The sequence below is a fragment of the Oncorhynchus mykiss genome, chromosome 2, assembly GCF_013265735.2.
Source record: "Oncorhynchus mykiss isolate Arlee chromosome 2, USDA_OmykA_1.1, whole genome shotgun sequence".
Lineage (NCBI taxonomy): Eukaryota > Metazoa > Chordata > Actinopteri > Salmoniformes > Salmonidae > Oncorhynchus > Oncorhynchus mykiss.
In genome coordinates, this window is record NC_048566.1 from 69,695,796 (window position 1) to 69,720,681 (window position 24,886).

At 43.1% G+C, this 24,886-nt stretch overlaps 1 protein-coding gene across 4 annotated transcripts in view; it reads right to left on the minus strand.

Moving 5' to 3' along the window:
• Positions 1–24,886, minus strand: part of LOC110494902 (breast cancer anti-estrogen resistance protein 1) — a 118,534-nt gene that overhangs the window by 46,963 nt on the left and 46,685 nt on the right. Inside the window, exon 1 of one of the 4 annotated variants that reach the window (XM_036954533.1) lies at positions 8,349–8,626. The exons of the other annotated variants lie outside the window; for them this stretch is intronic. Coding sequence (XP_036810428.1) covers positions 8,349–8,360 — 12 coding nt within the window. The 5' untranslated portion in view covers positions 8,361–8,626. Of the gene's footprint in view, positions 1–8,348; positions 8,627–24,886 lie in introns of those variants that run through there. 4 annotated transcript variants of the gene reach the window in all.

The window sequence follows — 24,886 nt, forward strand, 5'->3', positions numbered from 1 at the left end:
TGAAATAATGAGAGGTCCTCAGACTAGTAGAAAGAGCTCATTATACTATGAGTTTTACTCACAGCAACATCTTGACTGCAGCAGAGCTTACGTCTTCAGACTCACTGAGTTTTCCCAGGACTCCAGAGTGATTCTCCCACCAGGGATGTATCAAATCAGCTGGTGTTAATGGATAAATGGATTCTACTCAACGTGGACAGATAAATGGTTTAAAGTAATCCCTACCTTCAAAAAGGCCACGTGAAATGTGAAAGGTTTTAGAGAGGATGTTAACAGAGAGGTTTGAATAGAATGAGAGTCAGAAGTATAAATTCTTCTATATGCTTAAGTGGCAATGAGGTAATGGTAGCATGGTGGCTCATATTGCCAAGTCTTCCATTTTATCTTTACTCTCCCTTTCCAGCTTGTCCTCTTTATCTATTCCATCCATCTCTCCCTTCAGACAAAAAAAAAGAGATTCCTTTGACGGCCATGCTTTGTCTGCTGCTCTCTGTCATAAGTTCATTTCCTGTTGAAGCGAGGGAGTGGACAGAGAGGACTGATGACATCACAAGATTTGAACTTTGCCTTTATTAGCCGAAGGCCTGCCTGCCAAATCTCAGTATAACTCACCCACAAATCTCTCCCTGTTTTTCTCACTCTGGCCACAGAAACAGGAAGTGCTTAGAGAATGATTCATGTGCCGTTCTGATTGGGTATGAGTAAATAACTAGATGACTACTAGTCTTCCTCCCTACTATAAATTGCATATACGATGTACACACCGCCCCAGACACAGCTGAGGGTGAGGAGACATCGCCATGACTAGAAAACTCAACTCTGACGGGTCACAATTTGTTTCTATTCTGCCAACCTCCAACTCTAGTCAAAACAGCAAGGGCTCATTTGAATCTGTTGTTCCAACAACAATGTTGTTCAGGTGGCCATACTAACCCAGTGGCTCTGTCTGTGCAGTGCTCCATTTCCTTTGTTTGGGGTAGAAACCTGACAATGGCAACAGTGAGTCACGGGGGTCCAGCAGTTTTCTAGCTGTGTATAGCTAAGTCACTATGCTAACACATCACCGTGGAGGTCCCTGTGGTAATAGCAGGTCAAAGCCTGCCCCCATCACCCTCGAGCCGGGAGCAGCCAAAGTCTGACGGCAAACGTTATCACTCCACGAAAGAAAGAGTGGAGAAGAAAGAGGTGAAGAGAGAGAGAGTCCAGAGGCCTAAAAGTTCATTGATTTGCATTTAGAAGGGTCATGGAATGGGGATCTTACACATTTACACTTAACAGCAAGCTGAAGAAGCTAGGGTAAGAACTAGGGAAAGAGTGATGGTAGAAATGAAGGAAAGGGAGAGAGATCCACAGGAAGAGAGGGAGAGGAAAAAGAGGTGCAGTGGGTCTGGGAGAGGGAAGGAAACGGCTGCAGTGTCCATTCAGACAGCCACTGAGCAGGAAGTAATGTGGCAGCTGGTTGAGCACGCTCAGTGCAGAAAGGTCAGTGAAGGGGAAGGCAGCAAGTGCGTGTGTGTGTGTGTGTGTGTGTGTGTGTGTGTGTGTATGTGTGTGTGTGTGTGTGTGTGTGTGTGTGTGTGTATGTGTGTGTGTGTGTGTGTGCGTGCGTGAACGTGAGAGGGGAGGGCAGGGTGGTCTTTGTATTTTGCCTCTACGTGACCCCGTGGGACACACACTAGTTAACTCACAAGAGGGTGTATGTGTGTTTTGTACACGACTGTATATTTGTCCCACGGAGACAGGACCTTGGGCACAGACATTTTGTGAAAGCCCCTCTCTCCTCGACTTACAAAGCATCACAGCAAGTCATGTCTTTCGCAAACAATACTCTGCCCTTTCTCCTTTGTGCTGTTTCTGTCTCTCTGTTCTCCCCATCCAGCCCCCACCCTATTAAACAAACGCCCCCTCAGTCATCGAAAGTTTTTATTCGTTTAAAACAGATAGACGCCGCAGACAAAACAAGGCTGTCTCTGCTGCTTAAATCACATTAGCCACCTGAGCCTGGCCAAACAATGCCACTGGGTTACAAAAAGTCAACTTTTCATTTTTTGGTTTGGGGGTAGACTTCTGAGAAGTCACTGGCTTTCTCTGGGGCTAAGTAGCATGCAAGTACATAGCCTTTGACTCTTCAGATGCTCACAGCAGCATAGCAGCAGTACACAGACTGCAATTACAGCAAAGCCTGGGCTAGGCCTGTGTGTAAGCCAGTGGTATATGACATACTCACAGACCAGGAGCAGACTCAGTATCAGATGGAGGGATCAGACACACTGTCTGTCTGTCTGTCTGTCTGTCTGTCTGTCTAACTCTCGTCGTTATAAGGATGGTCGGACCAAGATGCAGCGTGGGGTAGGTAAATTATTTTTTATTAATGATAACCAGCAACAAAACAAGAAAGCATAACCAATGAAACATACAGTCTTATAGGGCTCAAAAGCAACAATACAAAAACAAGATCCCACAAACAACAGGTGGGAAAAGGCTGCCTAAATATGATCCCCAATCAGAGACAACGATAGACAGTTGCCTCTGATTGGGAACCATACCAGGCCAACAAAGAAATAGAAAACATAGATTGCCCACCGTAGTCACACCCTGACCTACCAAATAGAGATTTAAAAGGCTCTCTAAGGTCAGGGCGTGACAGTCTGTCTGTCTGTCTGCCTGCCAAGCAGAAAAACAGGGCCAGAGTGAGGGAATGGAGAGATGTGACTCAGTCAGTCCAATGGGGATTTTGTTTTGGTCTTTATCAGCTGAGACAGACACTGCTGTGACACACACAGACACAATGTGCTGCTGCTGTGGAGGCATTGGCGTCTTCCCACAAGGTAGCAAGCAACAATTTGGGTCTACCTCATAAAAAGACCAGCGAGAAGCCCATATGGGACCATTTGTAGGCAAACAATGTGAACAATAAACTACAGTAGTCAAACAGGGTCTAGCCACAGGAAAATAATCCTGCAGGACAAGACTTAACACAAATAACCTATAAGAGACAATAGCATAAGGTAGCGTAGAGGTTAAAGAGGCACACCACTCTCCTAGTTGAAAATAGGCTATATCAGTAAATTCCATTTATTATGTCTATTTTTTAGAATTGATGTTGTTATTCCAGTGAATGTGTGTATGTATTGGTGTGTTACACCTTGATCTCTCTCCATGTCCTTGGTGTTCTCCGGACGAGCCCAGACCCGTCTCCCACGAGCTCCAGCTCTCAGCGGACCCCTCATCGGAACATTCCACAACCTCTACATACACCTCTCCTGTTACCTCACAATCCAAAGGTGTCACAACACCCCTTCTACAACACGCTACACAAAATACAAACACAGACATTCATACTAGCTCGAAAGACTCGTTCATAAGGTGGTAATCAACATAGCATACTTTCAAATCTTATCAGTCACACCTACAATATATAGGCCAAGTCAAATAAAGGATTTCACACAAATAGACATTCACACTAAAGCATGCTAAAATGTATGCCACTATTATGAATCATCTCTTCTCAAGGTGGAAAAAAAGAGACAAATAACACACAAGGAGCATCAACCCCCTCCTCCCTGTCAAGTTTCAACAACGGTAAGAAAAGATCCCCGATTCTTGTAGCTACAGGCTACAACAAAGTGCTTGAGCTCTGCCCATTGCACAAGACTGAGTGACAGGCTAACCGGTGAGTGTGTGGTGGAACTCCACCCTGTACGCTACACAAAGCTGACAGAAGTTCCACTGTTGTAATCACAGAGCGAGAGAGGAAGGACAATGACACCCAGTTCTGATTTCTCCTATCTACATACCAAAACAATTTCTCCTCTCATCTATAAACACAGGCAGTCGCAATGGCAAAAACATGTACAGAACTCTCAATGCCCGACAATAAATCCTAAAATTACAGCCTTGAGTGGGGATACAGTGGAGAGATACAATGATTTTCCAGAGCGTGAAACGTCATTGTGACCTCAGCCAAACATTCCAGTGGTTAGGTGTGAGAGACAAGGCTAGGAATTCAGGGAGCACTCTGATACATTTCAGGGGAAGGGAAATACAAAGACAAGATAAGGATAGGCCTACTGCTTAGGATGGAATGGGAAGGTTCAACCAAGCAGAAGGGCCACAGCTCCACAGGTTTTTAGGGCATCTGCATGTGCCTCACAGAACTACCTCAGTCAATCTGTTTAGATGAAATATCAGTGGATATGTGTTCTGTTAGCTTTGACAACAGCATTCCCTGGCTCATTCAACTGCCCTGAGGGCATCAAACCAACCTGGCTGTGTGAGGAGAAAGCCAAGCGCTATTGTAACTAGATCAGACAGCTGAAAACCCAGCGCTTTGAGCACAATCCATTTTGCCTGGTGTAGGCCTAGCTAGCTGTTCTGCTCTGCAACGGGTTTCTTATCTGAACTCCCTCCGTCTCTGCCTCTATTCCTCCAGTAAAGCCCAATTATCCCCCACATAAAGCAGGTGCCCTGGGGAGAGTGCAGTTTGACTACAGCAGAAAACATGTGCCCCCAGGCCCTGTTGTTGGCTGCTGAACTGGGAAAAGAGAGATACTGTCAGTGCTATCTGCGGAAGAGACTGGGTGAACTGTGTTTAAGAGATTAGGCCAGCCACAAACCAAGGTCTGTTTCAAACCTGTAGTTTTCTTCAACGTAAAGCTCTTTGAAAAACACCATGAAATTATGATGTTTAGCATCTACATGATGACACCTTCATGACAAAGAACCTAAATGAACAAATTCAACATAATTATTTGAGTGATAGCACACTGTACTGTATGCATTCGGAAAGTATTCTTCCTTGACTTTACCCATATTTTGTTACATTACAGCCTAATTCTAAAATGGATTAAATCATTTTTTTCCCCCTCATCAATCTACACACAATACCCAGTAATGACAAAGCAAAAACAGGTTTGTATAAATTTTGCAAATGTATTAAAACTTTAAAACTGAATTATCACATTTACAGCCTCGAGTCTTCTTGGGTATGACGATACACACTTGGCACACCTGTATGTGAGGAGTTTCTCCCATTCTTCTCTGCAGATCCTCTCATCCTCTGTCAGGTTGGATGGGAAGCGTCGTTACACAGCTATTTTCAGGTCTCTCCAGAGATGTTCGATCAGGTTCAAGTCCGGGCTCGGGCTGGGCCACTCAAGGACATTCAGAGACTTATCCCAAAGCCACTCCTGTGTTGTCTTGGCTGTGTGCTTAGGGTCTTTGTTCTGTTGGAAGGTGAACCTTCGCCTCAGTCTGAGGTCCTGAGCGCTCCGTATTTTTTATCAAGGATCTCTGTCCTTTGCTCTGTTCATCTTTCCCTTGAGCCTGACTAGTCTCCGAGTCCCACCCTCTGAAAAACATCCACCACAGCATGATGCTGCCACCACCATGCTTTACCGTAGGGATGGTGCCAGGTTTCCTCCAGACGTGCCACTTGGCATTCAGGCCAAAGAGTTCAATCTTGGTTTCATCAGACCAGAGAATCTTATTTCTCATGGTTTGAGAGTCCTTTAGGTGCCTTTTTCCAAACTCCAAGAGAGCTGTCATGTGCTTTTTACTGTATAGTGGCTACCGTCTGGCCACTCTACCATAAAGGCCTGATTGCTGCAGAGATGGTTGTCCTTCTGGAAGGTTCTCCCATCTCCACAAATGAACTCTGGAGCTCTGTCAGAGTGACCATTGGGTTCTTGGTCAGCTCCCTGACCCGCGAATACCCGCAATTACTCAGTTCGTCCAGGCGGAAAGCTCTAGGAAGAGTCTTGGTGGTTCCAAACTTCTTTCATTTCAGAATGATGGAGGCCACTGTGTTCTTGTAGACCTTAAATGCTGCAGACATGTTTTGGAATCCATCCCCAAATCTGTACCTCGACACAATCCAATCTCTGAGCTCTACGGACAATGCCTTCGACCTCATGGCTTGGTTTTTGCTCTGACATGCACTGTCAACTGTGGGACCTTATATAGACAGGTGTGTGCCTTTCCAAATCGTGTCCAATCAATTCAATTGACCACAGGTAGATTACAATCAAGTTGTAGAAACATCTCAAGGATGAGCAATGGAAACAGGATGCACCTGAGCTCAATTTTGAGTCTCATAGCAAAGGGCCTGAATACTTATGTAAATAAGGTAATTCTGTTTTTTAATTTTAATACATTTGCAAAAATGTCTAAAAACCTGTTTTCGCTTTGTCATTATGGGGTATTTTGTGTAGATTGATGAGGGAAAAAAAAGTATTTTATACATTTTAGAATAAGGCTGTAAATTAACACAATGTGGAAAAGTCAAGTGGTCTGAATACTTTCCGAATGCACTGTATTTGAGTCACTAACATCTTCATATGTTCATGTTTGGTATATATTTTACATGTCTGTGTGTACCAATAATCTGTTTATAACCTATACCTGAAACCCTGTGACTCATGGTTGGTTGTGCAGACACGTCAGAGCTGACAGTTTCACCAGTGTGGAGTGACCCTCCTTGTATCAACCTTCCTGCTACACCTGGGCTGAGTCACAGCCTGGCGCTTGGTGTTCCAGTGGGTATTACTACGCTCTGTGACTGTGTGGCACCTATAATCTCTCTGAGGGAAGGGACTGACTGGGTGAGAGGTTTCACTGTCAGACTTCCCAGGGAATGACAGGGGTAATTCCATCCCAGCACCCAGGCAGGCAGGGGGCTGTGAGTCAGTTAGAAATTAGTCAGGCCTAGGAGACAGGGGCGAGAGGCAAGGGCCTTTGAGTTACTCAGTTGAGCTCTCTGTAGGCCTGAGAGCCACTCTTCCTTTGACCCCCACAGACACCCCCACTTACTCACTCGGTCACTACTGCATGGTGGGAATCCACTTAATCTATTTATACCAGAGTTTCCCAAACTAGGGGTCGCCTGATTTGAAAATGGGGTCATGAGAGAAAATGTGTGTTTGGTTCATAGAACCAGGGTTAAGTCAGTAACCTCTGGTAGCAGCTAGATGCAGATGTAATAAAAATAATGGTTTCTGTTTTCTTCCTACAAATGTGGCTCTATCTTTTGAATAGTTTAAGCTACAAAATATTAGGACAACACTGAAAGATAACTCTCAGGAACACATACATACTGTAGGTTGTCATATTAATAAAAATGTTTTAAAGTTAACATTGGCTGTTGATTACATAACTTGTTTTACATGGTGGGTCACAAATTGTTTGTTTATATCAAAATGGGGTCGCTGGCCAAAAAAGTTTGGGAACCCCTGATTTATAAACTAGCATCACACATGGCTTCATTAACCCCTCCTTCTGAAATAGCAAGCCGATAGCTAGCTAGCAACATTACAAGGCTTCTCTCAAAATGGCATCCATGATTATCAAGGCCAACCTGGGAAATAAACATCTCTTAGACATGAACGCTAAACCTTCCATCTACATAACCTCATCACCAATCAGTCATTGTTAATTAAAGACAACTAGGAAAAGTCTAAAAGACATATGGTAATGCCAGTGGTGTTTGTTGATTTTGTAATTACATGTGTTCTAATGTGTGTGTGAAACCCCAGACCAAGGGATAAACAAGGGGAGTATCCAAGGCCTCTCCAGGGGGTCGGCCCCAGTGCTGCTAAAGAGCATAAACCTCTCAGACGGAAATGCAGTATGGTCCTGTCAACCAAATACCAAACCCCTGTGTAATTACAGCACTACAAGCTGACAGAATGCCAACACTTTCAAACAATAGCAAGGAACGGACGGTACTGCCAAAGACTTCAGAAGCAGGCCAATGCACTCTTTTCTCTCCCCTCTACTCTCTCTATAAAACCTTAATCTTTCAACTTTCTCCTGAGTCAGCAGAGGCAGCCCAGGGCAGCAGAGCTCCATGTCTCTCCCTCCTGTCTGGCTGTTCCAAAGCCCTTTCTTCTAACAGCGTCTTAAGTCCTCCAACGCTCCCCCTTTCAGAGAAGCGGGGCCTTTACAAACCATACAGGACAGCAGAAAATAACACTAAACTTTGTTCAGGAACTAGTATGAAAAAGTCCAAGGAGAGTTTACTTGTGTTCTATTCTTCTCCTTTCGTGTGTAGAATTTTAACTTAACATTTCTATCTACCTAAAATACACAACACAATACACATTCTGAGACGCATAGCACAGCAAACAAAGTAAGTTGTGCTGATAACTAAGAAAAGGTAAGATACACAGAAAACATGTTAACTCAAGTTCCTCCCACTCGAGTCCTTTTCTTCCCTCAGTGTGCTGTCCTCCCTCTCGTTTTTTCCACATCTCTACTCTTTCCCATTTGGGGCATTTAGTATTTAGTATGTCCTGACAAAAGTGTTCACACAGCAATGGGAACAGCAAACACAAACATTACACACTCACCAGATAGTTCATTTTCAGCCCTCTTGTGTGAGTCCGTCCGACAGACTCCAGACAGGAGTAACAGGGCAGCGATTTGGTCCTGGAAACAGCCCCTGTCTAGCCACCAGTTAAAGTTCCCTGTTGTCTCTTTCCAAGGGAGAAGTACTTGGGAAGATCCTAACACATTCTCTGGCACTGTGATCTCAGAGTGCAAGAATGAGACTGTCCCATTTACATCTCTCTCTCTCTGTGTCTGTCCTTCGCTGCTTCTCCCGACTCCCTCTTGCTCTCTGTCTCTGGCCAGGGGAGGGAGGGAAGAATGCGCAGTAATCCGACACCCCCCAGTTCCCACTCCCGGGCTGTGATTGGTCGAAGGACCTCTTCTTATGTTAATGAATCTTGCCCTCTCTCTCCCCCTGGCTGTGTGGAATGTTTAGTGCCTGTGCTCAGACCTTGGAGGGACACAGACACTGAGTTTTTCAAAAAAATGAATTACCCCAGCAGAACACACATACCTCCCCCAGCCACCTCGGCTCACTCTTTTCCTCCTCACCAATCTCATCTCTATTTGTATTATCTACCCGCTGGCTATAGACTCAATTGGCATTTCCCTCCTCACTAAAACTATTCTTATTTCTCTTTTGTCTCATCAGTCTCCCATTGTTGCTCAGATACATGAACACATTATACACACATTATACACTCCGTATTTTATTTGATTTAACCTTAACAAATCTACCCTGGCCAAACCCAGACGATGCTGGGCCAATTGTGCGCCCCCCTATGGGACTCCCAATCACGGCCGGTTGTGATACCGTTACATGTTAGTCAATCTAATAATGCATGTCTAAACACTATTACGGGCAGTGTGTTGTACTACAGCACACGCATTCAAATCCAAGACAAGAAAATCTATCCATCTGACAGGTGTGGTACATCACGAAGCTGATTAAACACCATGGTTATTACACAGGTGCACCTTGTGCTGGGGACAATAGAAGGCCACTCTAAAATGTGCAGTTTTGTCACACAACACAATGCCACAAATGTCTCAACTGTTGAGGGAGCGTGCAATTGGCATGCTGACTGCAGGAATGTCCACCAGAGCTGTTGCCAGAGAATTGAATGTACATCTTTCTACCATAAGCCGCTTCCAACGTTGTTTTAGAGAATGTGGCAGTACGGCCAACCGGCCTCACAACCGCAGACCACATGTATGGTGTCGTGTGGCTGAGCGGTTTGCTGATAACTTTGTGAACAGCCCCATGGTGGCTGTGAGGTTATGGTATGGGCAGGTATAAACTATGGACAATGAACACAGTGTAATGGTTTTCTTCCTGGGAAGGAGAGGAGGACCAAAATGCAGCATGGTTATTTATAAACATCTTTAATGAAAGATGAAAACGTGAACACTATTCAAAATAAGAAAACGTGGAAAAACCGAAACAGTCATAACTGGTGCAAAACACAGAGACAGGAACAATCACCCACAAGATACCTAAAGAATATGGCTGCCTAAATATGGTTCCCAATCAGAGACAACGATAAACACCTGCCTCTGATTGAGAACCACTCCAGGCAACCATAGACTTACCTAGAACACTCAACTGAACACAACCCCATAGACTACAAAACCCCTAGACAAAACAAGACACATAAATCACCCATGTCACACCCTGGCCTAACCAACATAATAAAGAAAACATAGAATACTAAGGCCAGGGCGTGACACACAGTTGCATTTTATAGATGTCAATTTGAATTCAGAGAGATACCGTGACGAGATCCCGAGGCCCACTGTTGTGCCATTTATCCACCTCCATCACCTCATGTTTCAGCATGGTAATGCACGGTCCCATGTCGCAAGGATCTGTACACAATTCCTGGAAGCTGAAAATGTTCCACAGGCCACAATCAACAGCATGATCAACTCTATGCGAAATATCTGTTGCGCTGCATGAGGCAAATGGTGGTCACACCAGATACTGACTGGTTTTCTGATCCATGCCCCTACTTTCTTTAAGGTATCTGTGAACAGATGCATATCTGTATTCCCAGTCAAGTGAAATCCATAGCTTAAGGCCTAATGAATTAATGATTTCCTTCTATGAACTGTAACTCAGTAAAATCTTTGTAATTGTTGCATGTTGCATTTATATTTGTGTTCAGTATAATATCAACTGGGTAGAATATCTCAGTGTCGGTCATGCAGCCCCTACCCAACAACCACACCACAAAATAAATTAGTAAATCATTTTTTTTATATCATACAAGGGGTGTCCTTTGAGAAATGAACTTGGTAAATCAGAGTATAACACAATCACTGTATAAGTGTCACACCCTGATCTGTTTCACCTGTCTTGGTGATTGTCTCCACCCACCTCCATGTGTCTCCTGTTTTCCCCATTAGTCCCCGGTGTATTTATCTGTGTTCCTTCTCTCTCTGTGCCAGTTTGTCTTGTTTTGCCAGGTCAACCAGCGGTTCTCCTAGTTCCTATTTTTCCCAGCCTGGTTTTGACCCTTGCCTGTCCTGACCGCCGAATCCGCCTGCCTGACCACTCTGGCTGTTCTGACCTCGAGTCTGTCTATCCCCTGGTACTGTTTGGACTTGGACCTGTTCACTGAACCCCTGCCTGTCCTGACCTCGAGTCTGTCTATCCCCTGGTACTGTTTGGACTCTGACCTGGTTTATGAACTCTCGCCTGTCCCCGACCTGCCTTTTGCCTACCCCTTTTGGTGTAATAAATATCGGAGCTCAACCATCTGCCTCCTGTGTCTGCATTTGGGTCTTGCCCTGTGCCCTTATAATAAGTGTATATAACATAAGTAGTTCCACAAGGGAAATCTCACAAGACTGTTAAAATGCCATTAAAGTACTCCGAAAAATCTGAAGGTTGTTGAAGAAAGCTTTAAGTCCGTATCTAAGGTAGAGTTCACGGCTCAGGGAAAACAAACAATGGTATGACATCCAACTGGGATGACATCCAACTCCTAGTCATCCATCTAAACCAGATTAAGCAGGTCAGGAGGTCAAATACAGGCCAACTTCTCAATCAATATTCCAGAACTAACTCAACACCAATGGCTTCCAATGGAACCATTCAGTCTCCATGCAGATATGTCTAACACCCAAACATGACTAACCTCCATGTGGCATACTACAGTATACTGATTAAATCAATCGTGGCTAGACTTTGTTATGAGACAGAAAGGTGAGCAGGATATGGTATAGTTATATGAATGAGGTATGTGAAGGTGAGAGTGAGAAAGAGAGAGACTTCCTAACCTCCTGCCAAATGTATGACCATATTAGAGACACATATTTTCTTCAGATTACACGGACACACAAAGAATTCAAAAACAAATCCAATTCTGATAAACTCCCATATCTATTGAGTGAAATACCACAATGTGCCATCACAGCAGCAAGATTTGTGACCTGTTGCCACAAGAAAAGGGCAACCAGTGAAGAACAAATACCATTGTAAATACAACCTATATTCATGTTTATTTATTTTCCCTTTTGTACTTTAACTATTTGCACATCGTTACAACACTGTATATAGACACAATATGACATTTGAAATGTGTCTATTCCTTTGGAACTTTTGCTTTGGCAATGTAAACATATGTTTCCCATGACAACAAAGCCCTTTGAATTGAATTGAGAAAAAGATAGAGAGTGTTATCATGGAGGTGGGGGCTGTGTGGTGTGAAAAAGGGCGGGGACACATGTTCCTTACAGAATGAGGGCTAAGGGTAGACCACTACATAGCCTACATAGACTACAGTCAAAGAGGTGTAATGCATGGAGGGCAACAGCACCTACTACAATCATAGACTATGGAGAAAAAAAACACCACACAAAGCACTAGAAATGTCAGCAGGCTGTGGGAGAATAGAGGTGACAGTCTAGCAGGACTCACACTGTTCCATGGGCCGAACCACTGAGGTAGCAGGCACTACTGTCAAGCCTCAGAACTAATGTCGTCACGAAACTAGAATTTTGACTTTGAAACGGATACCAGGTTAAGCATCACGATATTCAATACCAAAATTATATTCAAAACCAAAACGATACTTGATACCGAAAGGATACCACAGCAAAAAAAGAAAGCATATCAGCTAGTCACAGAATAACCACTGGGTTGTATTTATTTAAACATTGAACAATATGAAGAACTGGTAGAACTAAAATAACAAATAGAATATATTGTATTCTATATTCATAAAAAAAATTTTTAACAACATATTAAATAACAGAAGAACATCTTAAATGTTCCTTATGAAAAACCATATCTGAGACTAATTTGACAATAACATCTAAACTGTTTTCAAATGTAAATTGATACATATCAGGTTTAATTTGCTCATGTACAGTATGGCCATAATATTGGTTCAAATGACATTCATTAGACCAGGGGTTCTCAAACCTCTCCTCGGGAACCCCCAGTTGTTGCATGTATTTGAACTATTCCACAGCCAGCGCACACCTGATTCAAAAAGTCAACTAATCATCGAGCCCTTTACTAGATTAATCAGGTGACTTAGTTCAGGGCTACAACAGAACTGTGAAATGTCTGGGGGTCCCAGAGGAGATGTTTGAGAACCACTGCATTTGACCTATGTGTCAGCGATTGGGTGCAGAGATGTAGCGGAGTCAGGCACAGGTCACAGGTTTTGAGCAACACAACTGAGTTGTGTCAAGTAAAATTCCAAATAGGAACATACATACACACTGGCACAATCAACAACCACTAAAGACACCAACAATCACGGATAGAACAGAAATGTATGCCAGAGGGTTAAATAAGGAACATGATATGGGAATTGAAACCAGGTGTGTGTAATACAGACAAAACTAAACTGAAACATGGATCGATGGTGACTAGAAAGCCGGTGACGTTGACCACCGAACACCACCCGAACAAGGAGAAGGGCCGACTTTGGCGGAAGTCGTGACACTATGATTCATTATTCATTACAGGAAAATAACTGAATGTATTAAATGAATAGTTTAGTTCCAAAACGACAAGCTAATTTCTGAAGCTTCTATATTGCAATAGTCTACACACCATAAAATTAAATCAAATTGTTATTGTCACATACTTCATAAACAACATGTGTGGACTAACAGTGAAATGTTTACTTATGGGCCCTTCCCAACAATGCAAAATACTTTTTATTGTATTTTTTTAGAATAGAAAATAAAAAATAGTAACAGAAATAAATACACAATGAGCTATATACAGTGGGGCAAAAAGTATTTAGTCAGCCACCAATTGTGCAAGTTCTCCCACTTAAAAAGATGAGAGAGGCCTGTAATTTTCATCATAGGTACACTTCAACTATGACAGACAAAAAATGAGGAAAAAAAATCCAGAAAATCACATTGTAGGATTTTTAATGAATTTATTAGCAAATTATGGTGGAAAATAAGTATTTGGTCAGCTACAAACAAGCAAGATTTCTGGCTCTCACAGACCTGTAACTTCTTCTTTAAGAGGCTCCTCTGTCCTCCACTCGTTACCTGTATTAATGGCACCTGTTTGAACTTGTTATCAGTATAAAAGACACCTGTCCACAACCTCAAACAGTCACACTCCACTATGGCCAAGACCAAAGAGCTGTCAAAGGACACCAGAAACAAAATTGTAGACCTGCACCAGGCTGGGAAGACTGAATCTGCAATAGGTAAGCAGCTTGGTTTGAAGAAATCAACTGTGGGAGCAATTATTAGGAAATGGAAGACATACAAGATCGCTGATAATCTCCCTCAATCTGGGGCTCCACACAAGATCTCACCCCGTGGGGTCAAAATGATCACAAGAACCACACGGGGGGACCTAGTGAATGACCTGCAGAGAGCTGGGACCAAAGTAACAAAGCCTACCATCAGTAACACACTACGCTGCCAGGGACTCAAATCCTGCAGTGCCAGACGTGTCCCCCTGCTTAAGCCAGTACATGTCCAGGCCCGTCTGAAGTTTGCTAGAGAGCATTTGGATGATCCAGAAGAAGATTGGGAGAATGTCATATGGTCAGATGAAACCAAAATAGAAGTTTTTGGTAAAAACTCAACTCGTCGTGTTTGGAGGACAAAGAATGCTGAGTTGCATCCAAAGAACACCATACCTACTGTGAAGCATGGAGGTGGAAACATCATGCTATGGGGCTGTTTTTCTGCAAAGGGACCAAGACGACTGATCCGTGTAAAGGAAAGAATGAATGGGGCCATGTATCGTGAGATTTTGAGTGAAAACCTCCTTCCATCAGCAAGGGCATTGAAGATGAAACGTGGCTGGGTCTTTCAGCATGACAATGATCCCAAACACACCACCCGGGCAACGAAGGAGTGGCTTCGTAAGAAGCATTTCAAGGTCCAGATCTCAACCCCATAGAAAATCTTTGGAGGGAGTTGAAAGTCCATGTTGCCCAGCAACAGCCCCAAAACTTCACTGCTCTAGAGGAGATCTGCATGGAGGAATGGGCCAAAATAGCAACAACAGTGTGTGAAAACCTTGTGAAGACTTACAGAAAACGTTTGACATCTGTCATTGCCAACAAAGGGTATATAACAAAGTATTGAGATAAACTTTTGTTATTGACCAAATACTTATTTTCCACCATAATTTGCAAATAAATTCATTAAAAATCCTACGTGATTTTCTGGATTTTTTTTTCAAATTTTGTCTGTCATAGTTGAAGTGAATATGATGAAAATTACAGGCCTCTCTCATCTTTTTAAGTAGGAGGGCTTGCATCATTGGTGGCTGACTAAATACTTTTTTGCCCCACTGTACATGGGGTACCAGTACCGACTCGATGTGCAAGAGGATATTGAGGTAGATATGCACATATAGGTAGGGGTAAAGTGACTAAGCAACAGGATAGATAATAGACAGTAGCACTGACACCATAGAAATACAATGGATTTTACACAGAATACTACCAAAGACTACAGTATGAAGATAGGCAGAAACTGCTTCTCCAATAATAATCCACTCTCACACTCGTAGGTGATGTCATGGCGACGTTGGCTAGCTAAGCACATGCGTAGAAACACGTCATTGGGTCTAACGGTTGTCTCGCGCCGAACCGCGCATGTGCTGGCCGTCAAATCAAAGGCACTTCTTCAATATAAAGTTGTTTTTTAAGAAAATGAAAACATGTCACTTCCACGAGGTTGGAGTTAAAACATGTTCAACTACTTAAGAGAGTGGCTGGAATCGAGGTTGTGCCTTTAGATTTAGAGAAAATGAACCACTAAAGAATAATTTTTCACTTTTCTCAAATCTCAATTTGACTTCTCAAATCCCAAACCCCGTTCTGGTCTGTTTGGTCTGTTTCGCAGTGTTCCCGAAGGTCTCACGATATTGTGCCTCATATCAAATCAAATGAAATTTTATTTGTCACATACACATGGTTAGCAGATGTTAATGCTAGTGTAGAGAAATGCTTGTGCTTCTAGTTCCGACCATGCAGGAATATCTAACAAGTAATCTAACAATTTCACAACAACTACCTTATACACATAGGTGTAAAGGAATGAATAAGAATATGTACATAAAGATATATGAATGAGCGATGGCCAAACGGCATAGGCAAGATGCAGGAGATGGTATAGAGTACAGTATATACATATGAGATGAGTAATGTAGGGTATGTAAACATTATATAAAGTGGCATTGTTTAAAGTGACTAGTGATACATTTATTACATCCAATTTTTAATTATTAAAGTGGCTAGAGATTTGAGTCAGTATGTTGGCAGCAGCCACTCAATGTTAGTGGTGGCTGTTTAACAGTCTGATGGCCTTGAGATAGAAGCTGTTTTTCAGTCTCTTGTTCCCAGCTTTGATGCACCTGTACTGACCTCGCCTTCTGGATGATAGCGGGGTGAACAGGCAGTGGCTCAGGTGGTTGTTGTCCTTGATAATCTTTATGGCCTTCCTGTGACATTGGGTGGTGTAGGTGTTCTGGAGGGCAGGTAGTTTGCACCCGGTGATGCGTTGTGCAGACCTCACTACCCTCTGGAGAGGCTTACGGTTGTGGGCTGTGCAGTTGCCGTACCAGGCGGTGATACAGCCCAACAGGATGCTCTCGATTGTGCATCTGTAAAAGTTAGTGAGTGTTTGGTGTTTTGAAGGCAAATTTCTTCAGCTTCCTGAGGTTGAAGAGGAGCTGCTGTGCCTACTTCACCACGCTGTCTGTGTGGGTGGACCATTTCAGTTTGTCCATGATGCACCTCTGGGTTTAGAAACTGTGATACTACGATTCCAAGAGTGCATTTCAACTCCCAGGGTGTAATGCACCACCCAGGTCTGCTGGCTGGCTAGTGGCTACTGCTAGCAAACCCAGACAAATGCAAAGTAGTTAAGAAGATGACGCATTAAGAAGGAAAGAAAGAAGCCAAAGGTCCTGAGTCGTATCAATCACCATGGTGATTGAGCTGTTTCACTGAAGTAGACTCACTTCTGGTGCTCAATACACACATACGCAGCACAAATTCACACACACACGTGTGAAGTTCAGAGTTTTACATGGTCTCATGGGACTGTTGTCTCATGGGACCCGTACAACAGTCCCAGTCTCTCTCGTCAGACCCTCGGTGAGATCACAGCTATCAATTAAACAGAGAGCCAGTTCAGACACAGAGATTAGACCATCACATCAGAGTCAGACATTACTTCAATTAGACTCCCTCCCCTCCTCCCCTCTCACTACTTAGCTAATGAGCCACCCCCCACCCGGGCCCACTAATCAATACCCCTGGCCCAGGAGAGAAGACCTGAGCCCAGAGTAACAGGCTTAACTACCTGTCAAAATACCACATGGCATAAAGAAAGACATTCAATAAATGGTACACACATAGACCTGTAAACCTGACCAGAGAATATTGCGGTGGTGGCTAAATATCTCAGAATAAGAAGATATAACAGTGGACTACAAGTCATTAACTGCAGGCACATACAGTTGTACCCGCAGCACATAATTCAGACACATCTCTCAGCTAGACCTTGTGGGTCTGCATGGCTTGCATCTAGGGTCTGTTGGTTCTGTCATTGCTGTGCAGCAGAACACTGGGTCCATTGTGCTGGTGTTGTCCAGACCATAGCTGTCCAACTGCCCATGCATTCCTCACACCTACACACTGAGTGCCTCTCCTGGCCCAGCCTCACCCGCCACAGCCCGGGTCCCTGGCCCCTATGGCCCCCTGCTCCAGCCAGCACGCAGCCTTTGTCACTCACACATTGTACAAATGCCTGAAAACACTGGTTCCCCTTCGCCATGCTCAGACAGAACAGACTTATCATTAAGGAGGACAAGAGATGTAGTTCACCAAATGTGAATAAGGAAATATGGAAATTCTGTTTCCTAGTGAATTGAGGTTATGTTTCTGTCTCTCTGTGAATTCACAGGGAGTACAGAGGTCCTACTGGGACTGTTGCTGGGCAGGACCACAGTCTCTCCAGCTCTCCCTCCACCATCTCCCCAAAACCAGCTCACAATGGTGAATCACGTGGATCACTAATTACTTAATTAACCCCTTAAAAATGACTTATTCAGTAATGTGTGTGATGTTTAGCATTAAATGAGCCCATTCTACAGTGAGATGTTATGAATTTTAGTATAAGCCTGTGACAATGTGGATTTTAGTATTCCATAATTGAAATGGATATTTAATCATTATTAGGGTTTGACTAAACCTCAAGCTGTCATTTGTACTGATTAACCCTACTACTGTAAGCCTCTGACTAGTAAGCCGTTATAATTGAAAGGCATTTCTTTTGATTCCAAACAGTTGTATCATGGACACACTCGTATCCAAACTATGCATAATAACAAAGAGTGTCCTGTGGGGAATGGGACCGTGCTGCAAAACTGTGACATCATTCATAGTGGCTGAGAGTGAAACAATGCACATCCTTGTGTTTGACATCCACCCCCCCCCCGGTCAACAGGAATATTCCTGCAGCTTCGAAGTGCAAAAAGAAAAATACTGATTATGTTGTTGTGACTGTGTCAGTCCTGCTGTGCAGTCTGTAACATAAGGCTTTTCAAAGGCTTAAGATGGAAGAGTGGGGAAATCCTCCAAAAACACAGTAATACACTCATCCACAACGAAACACAACCAAGCTTGCTCGCACACGTTGGATGGACAGTGACACACACACACACGCACACGCACACACACACACAGGACAAAGTCTGTCCTCTTACAGGATACAGCGTCAAAGATTCTGAAAGTGTGATCTGACATTTTGGATCTTCGCTCCAGACTGGCGGTTTGAGGGAGGAGACTCTGCTATCTGGGATGCACAGGAAAAAACAAGCTATAGGATACCATGATAAATTAACAATATTCACTGTAAGTGTTTACAAATCCCCTTCCCCCGAGTAATAGGATTGATCTGAACAGCTTCAACATTCATTTCCATAGATAATTGCATTTGTTTATTCTCTGATTTTATATTTCATTTGTTTTCTTATCAGGAAAGCTTGTTAATACTCTGAGATGATTAAAAACCACAAAGTGAGTATTTCTTTCATCAAAGCTCGCTCCACAAAGCTGCCTGTTCCTCAGTATAAGCGCTCTGAAGCACAGGGGTAATTTCCCTCTCTCTGTTTCGCTGCAATAAAAAGATTAGCATTAATGCGTCAGGAAGCAAATGGCATTATCTCTGTGTGTGGAGAATGGGAGGCTGATTGTATTTCCAGGCTAAACGAGAGAAGATGATCCCTGGAGGGAGTCATTGTTTAGGGAAAAACGTCTTCCTCACTGAGATGCTTAGGCGTTCTGTATGCAGAGGAGAGGAGGTCCAATAGGACCTCAGACTCTCTCAAAATACGCTTTTCCACTGCCAAGTTAATTACATTCTCCTGATCTGCTTTTTCATTTTAATCTCTATTATAGTTGGGTGTCGTTGTGCTGCCATTAGTTCGGCAGCACTTCCACTGAAGAGTAATCAGCTAAAATCTTGTGAAATCTGCTGCCTGGCTCCGGGCTCCGGAGCCAAACACAAATACTGAGTTCAGTTAAATCCACCAGAAGAGACAGAACAAATACTACAAGAAATATTATGGTTAAACTCAAATTTACTAATTGATTAAAAAAAGTATAATCTTTGTAAATTATATCATAAATAGGACTGGTGGAGTTATGTCACACATGCAGTTAACAAAAATATCTACATTAGTACATTAGAGTGTCTAGTTTGAGAAACAAATGCCTCACAATTCCTCAACTGGCAGCTTCATTACATAGTACCCGCAAAACACCCGTCTCAAAGTCAACAGTGAAGAGGCGACTCCGGGATACGGGCCTTCTAGGCAGAGTTGCAAAGAAAAAGCCATTTCTCAGACTGGCCAATAAAAATAAAATATTAAGATGGGCAAAGGAACACAGACACTGGACAGAGAAACACTGCCTAGAAGGCCAGCATTCCGGAGTCTCCTCTTCCCTGTTGATATTGAGATGGGTGTTCTGCAGGTACTATTTAATGAAGCTGCCAGTTGAGGACTTGTGAGGCGTCTGTTTCTCAAACTAGACACTCTAATGTACTTGTCCTCTTGCTCAGTTGTGCACCGGGGCCTCCCACTCCTGATTCTATTCTGGTTTGCATTGTTCTATGAAGGGAGTAGTACACAGTGTTGTACCAGATCTTCAGTTTCTTGGCAATTTTTCGCTTGGAATAGCCTTCATTTCTCAGAACAATAATAGACTGACGAGTTTCAGAAGAAGGTTCTTAGTTTCTGGCCATTTTGAGCCTGTAATCGAACCCACAAATGCTGATTCTCCAGATACTCAACTAGTCTAAAGAAGGCCAGTTTTATTGCTTCTTTAATCAGAACAACAGTTTTCAGCTGTGCTAACATAATTGCAAAATAGTTTTCTAATGATCAATTAGCCTTTTAAAATGATAAACTTGGATTAGCTAACACAACGTGCCATTGGAACACAGGTTGGTGGTTGCTGATAATGGGCCTCTGTACGCGTATGTAGATATTCCAAATCTGCCTTTTCCAGCTACAATAGTTATTTACAACATTAACTATGCCTACACTGTATTTCTGATCAATTTGATGTTATTTTAATGGACAAAAAATGTGCTTTTGACCCCAAACCTTTGAACGGTAGTGTACGGTATACACAAACACACACACAAATACACTCTCACTCACAACAGATACACACACACACACAGACAGGAACACACAGTTACACACACAAAAGACACACACAGACATAATTACTTACATAGACACAAGACACACAGACAAAGAAAAACAAACACAGTGTCCCTTCAGTCAGGTTGGAATGTAGGAATGTGGCTCCAACTCTACAATCCACCTAGGGTTACAAAATTCTGTGAATTTTCAATAAATTCCCTGGTTTTCCAGAAATCCTGGTTTGAGGACTATGGATTTCCTACTTATTCCATACTGATTCAAGGAAACCTCCAACCGGGTCTTCGGGAAATCCGGGGAATTTATTAAACGTTTTATTTTGCAACCCTAACTCCATAACTTCGGACTTTCCAACCATCATTTCCAGGAAGGGGACCTTTTCCTATGGGCACAGTGGCAGGACTGAGTCACTACAAAACAATGCAGCTAGGTGGTCACCATCACTAAGCATGTCAAAATAGGCATGACACAATTACTTGTAATATACCTGTAATATTGATGTTTATCACTAAAATCTATAGCTTGAACAACACAGCCAAACCATTCTCTGGAGCAGTTGTCTGGAGAATTGGAGATATGTGAAGGATTTCCGCTATGTTCCTTCAAATAACTGCAATAATCCCTTTAGTCATAGGCAGAGTTATATCTCTGAAGATGCCTTTCCCTCTCTCCATCTGCCTGATGTGTGTTTGCATTACTGACTCTGCTCTGTGGTCTTGTATCTGAGGTGTTGGGTGTGAACCGGAGCCCAGCCGTAGCCCTGTATAGATGAAATAACAGGTAGCCCTAGAGAGGTGTTGAGGTGAAAGCACCGGCGCCAGCCATGACAGGCCATCAGTAACTGCCATCTAACGTAATATCATTACAATTCTCACTGAAGTGTGACTACGGTCTAATTTAATTTGATTAGTCAGCTCAGCCATTTGTAACTGTCAACTAGGCTACTGTAATATTACCGCCATACAGCCAAAGCCTCCCTTGTGGATGGGGATCATGGACCAGGCAAGCTTCTTGAGTGAAATATGAGCTATAAATACATGTGTTCAAACGGTAAAGTTTGAATGAAAAAATATGTGTTAATTTCAACACAGGTACACTACCTAACCGTGTTCAAGTGCCACACGGATGTTCCTAGCCCTGTGAAACGATGACAACAGATGACAGCTAATGAGGAATAAGTGAACAGTGTGGGTCAGGGTTCACAGAGCTATAATGAGTTCTGTAGCTATGCACTGTATTCTAATCAGCTTTCTTCATCATTTAAAAGAGCTCTCGTCTAGTGGAACCATAAAAATAAAAAAGAGACAAAAAACTATTAATTGGAGGAAAATAACATACAGGTCAGAGCTGTTAAAACCTCTCTGGGATATGTGGGACTGTAGCGTCCCACCTCGCCAACAGCCAGTGAAAGTGCAGGGCGCCAAATTCAAAACAACAAAAATCTCATAATTAAAATTCCTCAAGCATACAAGTATTTTACACCATTTTAAAGATAACATTCTCATTAATCCAGCCACAGTGTCTGATTTCAAAAATGCTTTACAGCGAATGCACCACAAACGATTATGTTAGGTCACCACCAAGTCACAGAAAAACACAGCCATTTTTACAGCCAAAGAGAGGAGTCACAAAAAGCACAAATAGAGGTAAAATTAATTACTAACCTTTGATGATCTTCATCAGATGACACTCATAGGACTTCATGTTACACGTATGTATGTTTTGTATGTATGTTTTGTTCGATAAAGTGCATATTTATATCAAACGATCTCATTTTATATTGGCGTGTTACGTTCAGTAGTTCTAAAACATCTGGTGATTGTGCAGAGAGCCACATCTATTTACAGAAATACTCATTATAAATGTTGATGAAAATACAACTGTTATACATGGAATTAGAGATATACTTCTCCTTAATGCAACCGCTGTGTCAGATTTCAAAATAACTTTACGGAAAAAGCAAACCATGCAATAATCTGAGTACAGCTTTCAGACAACAAAGCAGCCAAAAATATATCCGCCATATTGGGTAGTCAACATTAGTCATTAATAGCATTATAAATATTCACTTACCTTTGATGATCTTCATCAGAATGCACTCCCAGGAATCGCAGTTCCACAATAAATGTTTGTTTTGTTTGATAATGTCCATCATTTATGTCCAAATAGCTTCTTTTGTTAGGGCATTTGGTAAACAAATCCAAAAGCGCGTTCAGGTCCCGCCGAACGTCGGACGAAAAGTTCAAAAAGTTCCGTTACAGCCCGTAGAAACTTGTCAAACTAAGTATAAAATCAATCTTTACGATGTTTTTATCATAAATGTTCAATAATGTTCCAACCGGAGAATTCCATTGTCTGTAGAAAAGCAATGGAACGAGAGCGAACTCTCTCGTGACCGCGCCTCAGAGCCTGTGGCAATCTGCCAGACACCTGACTCATTCCTCTCTCATCCGGCCCCCTTCACAGTAGAATCCTCAAACAAAGTTCAAAAGACTGTTGACATCTAGTGGAAGCCTTAGGAAGTGCAACATAACCAATAGCCCACTGTATCTACAGGCTGAGTTTAAAAAAACTACAAGCCTCAGATTTCCCACTTCCTGGTTGGATTTTTCTCAGGTTTTCGCCTGCCATATGAGTTCTGTTATACTCACAGACATTATTCAAACAGTTTTAGAAACTTCAGAGTGTTTTCTATCCAATACTACTAATAATATGCATATTAGCATCTTTGACAGAGTAGCAGGCAGTTTACTCTGGGCACCTTATTCATCCAAGCTACTCAATACTGCCCCCCGGTCACCAAGAAGTTAACTAACTATTCAACAGATATCAGGGCTGAGCAAAGAGAAATGTATACAGAGATACATAGGTACTGTATACTGTATATGGCTCTGGGGATGAGAGCGCACTACTGCCCCCTTGGAGATTACACAAATCAAGGTAACCATGGAATCAGTGGCCACCATAACGTTTGTATTTGTTTATACCGCAAACATAAGACAAGCATCACATAATCACATCCAAATGTCCTTGCAGTATAACCAAAGAGATCTATGTAATTGGACAGCCTTCGACCAAATTAGCACATGGTGCCAATCAGTCGTTGATTTTCCAGGACACTACTGGCCCCTCTTAGGTATGTTAGTGATCTGGTGAAGTGACAGGAGTGAAACGTGGTCAATGTCTCTGTCCTGTGTTTGTCCTACAAGGCCAAAGTGGTGTAAGGTCAGGCGTGTTCACCTTGCGGCTATCACCCTGAGGGCCATCCATTACCCCTGTGAGGTCCACAACCTCTAAGGTTCGCTGGCTCCACTACAGCCCAGTGAAACATGACACTCATTCATCAGGGCCTGGAATGTGTGTTAGTGAGAATCAAGAGGTGGAGGGACCACTGTTTTAACAAGAAGATTTAAGACCAGGTAGGCTGGCGGCTGTAGTGGGGACAAATCATCTGACGACCCAACCCACTGACTATCCCTCTCTGTCTATGACACGGACGAGGTCAGGGGTCAGTCAGATCCGGCGTTGTGATCGGTGCGTTCCACTGAGCTTTGTGAAAGAGGAGGCGGTGTGTGTCAGAGCTGCATGGGGAATAACGCTGTCTAATGAGCAGATCAGTATCAGCACAGCTCTCTGATGCCTGCTGTGTCGCTAACACCACCGAGACACTTAAACACCAGCTCCCTGCTTCACACACTAACTCACACACTCAGCCTGCCTGCCTGCTTGTGGGATTATTAGGTGAATAGGCGCTTGTGCCAGTCAAACTGAAAGACAGGCCGGGCTAATAAACTAATTAGTGGCTTGGATAGCATGGAGGTGAAAGGGCTCTTAGACCTCACATAGATGAATTGTAAGGAAACAGACACACTATTCACAGTGCTGGTGAACACATACAGTAGGCATACTGTAGTGGCCACACTGCCAACGGCACCACTTCACTGGAACCAACTATTCGTCCATGCCTTGATGTCACCCTCTAGACAAAGCCACCATGCACATTCATCTCCTTGTCTTGTCTCTCACCCCCTGGAATAGGAATGACATCATACACAATACATTTGGAATGGCAAATGAGATTGCTAGGCTGTGTTCCACTTCCAAGAGGCAAAAACACTGGGGGGGGCACTGGAATTCATTGGACAATTTGGAGGCTCCACTTTCAGACAGCAGGAGGTGCTTCGACAGTCAATCCCAACCCCAGAGCCAAGGCAGCAAGAGCACTGTCTACAACCACATTAGGAGCACATCCTGGTGTCATTATCTCTGGGTGGTGGGGTCAGAACCAACGCAGCCTGGGAAATTGCTATAAAACCTGTGAACGCCTCTAACAGACTGTAGTGTAGAGAATACAGATTGTGGTATTAC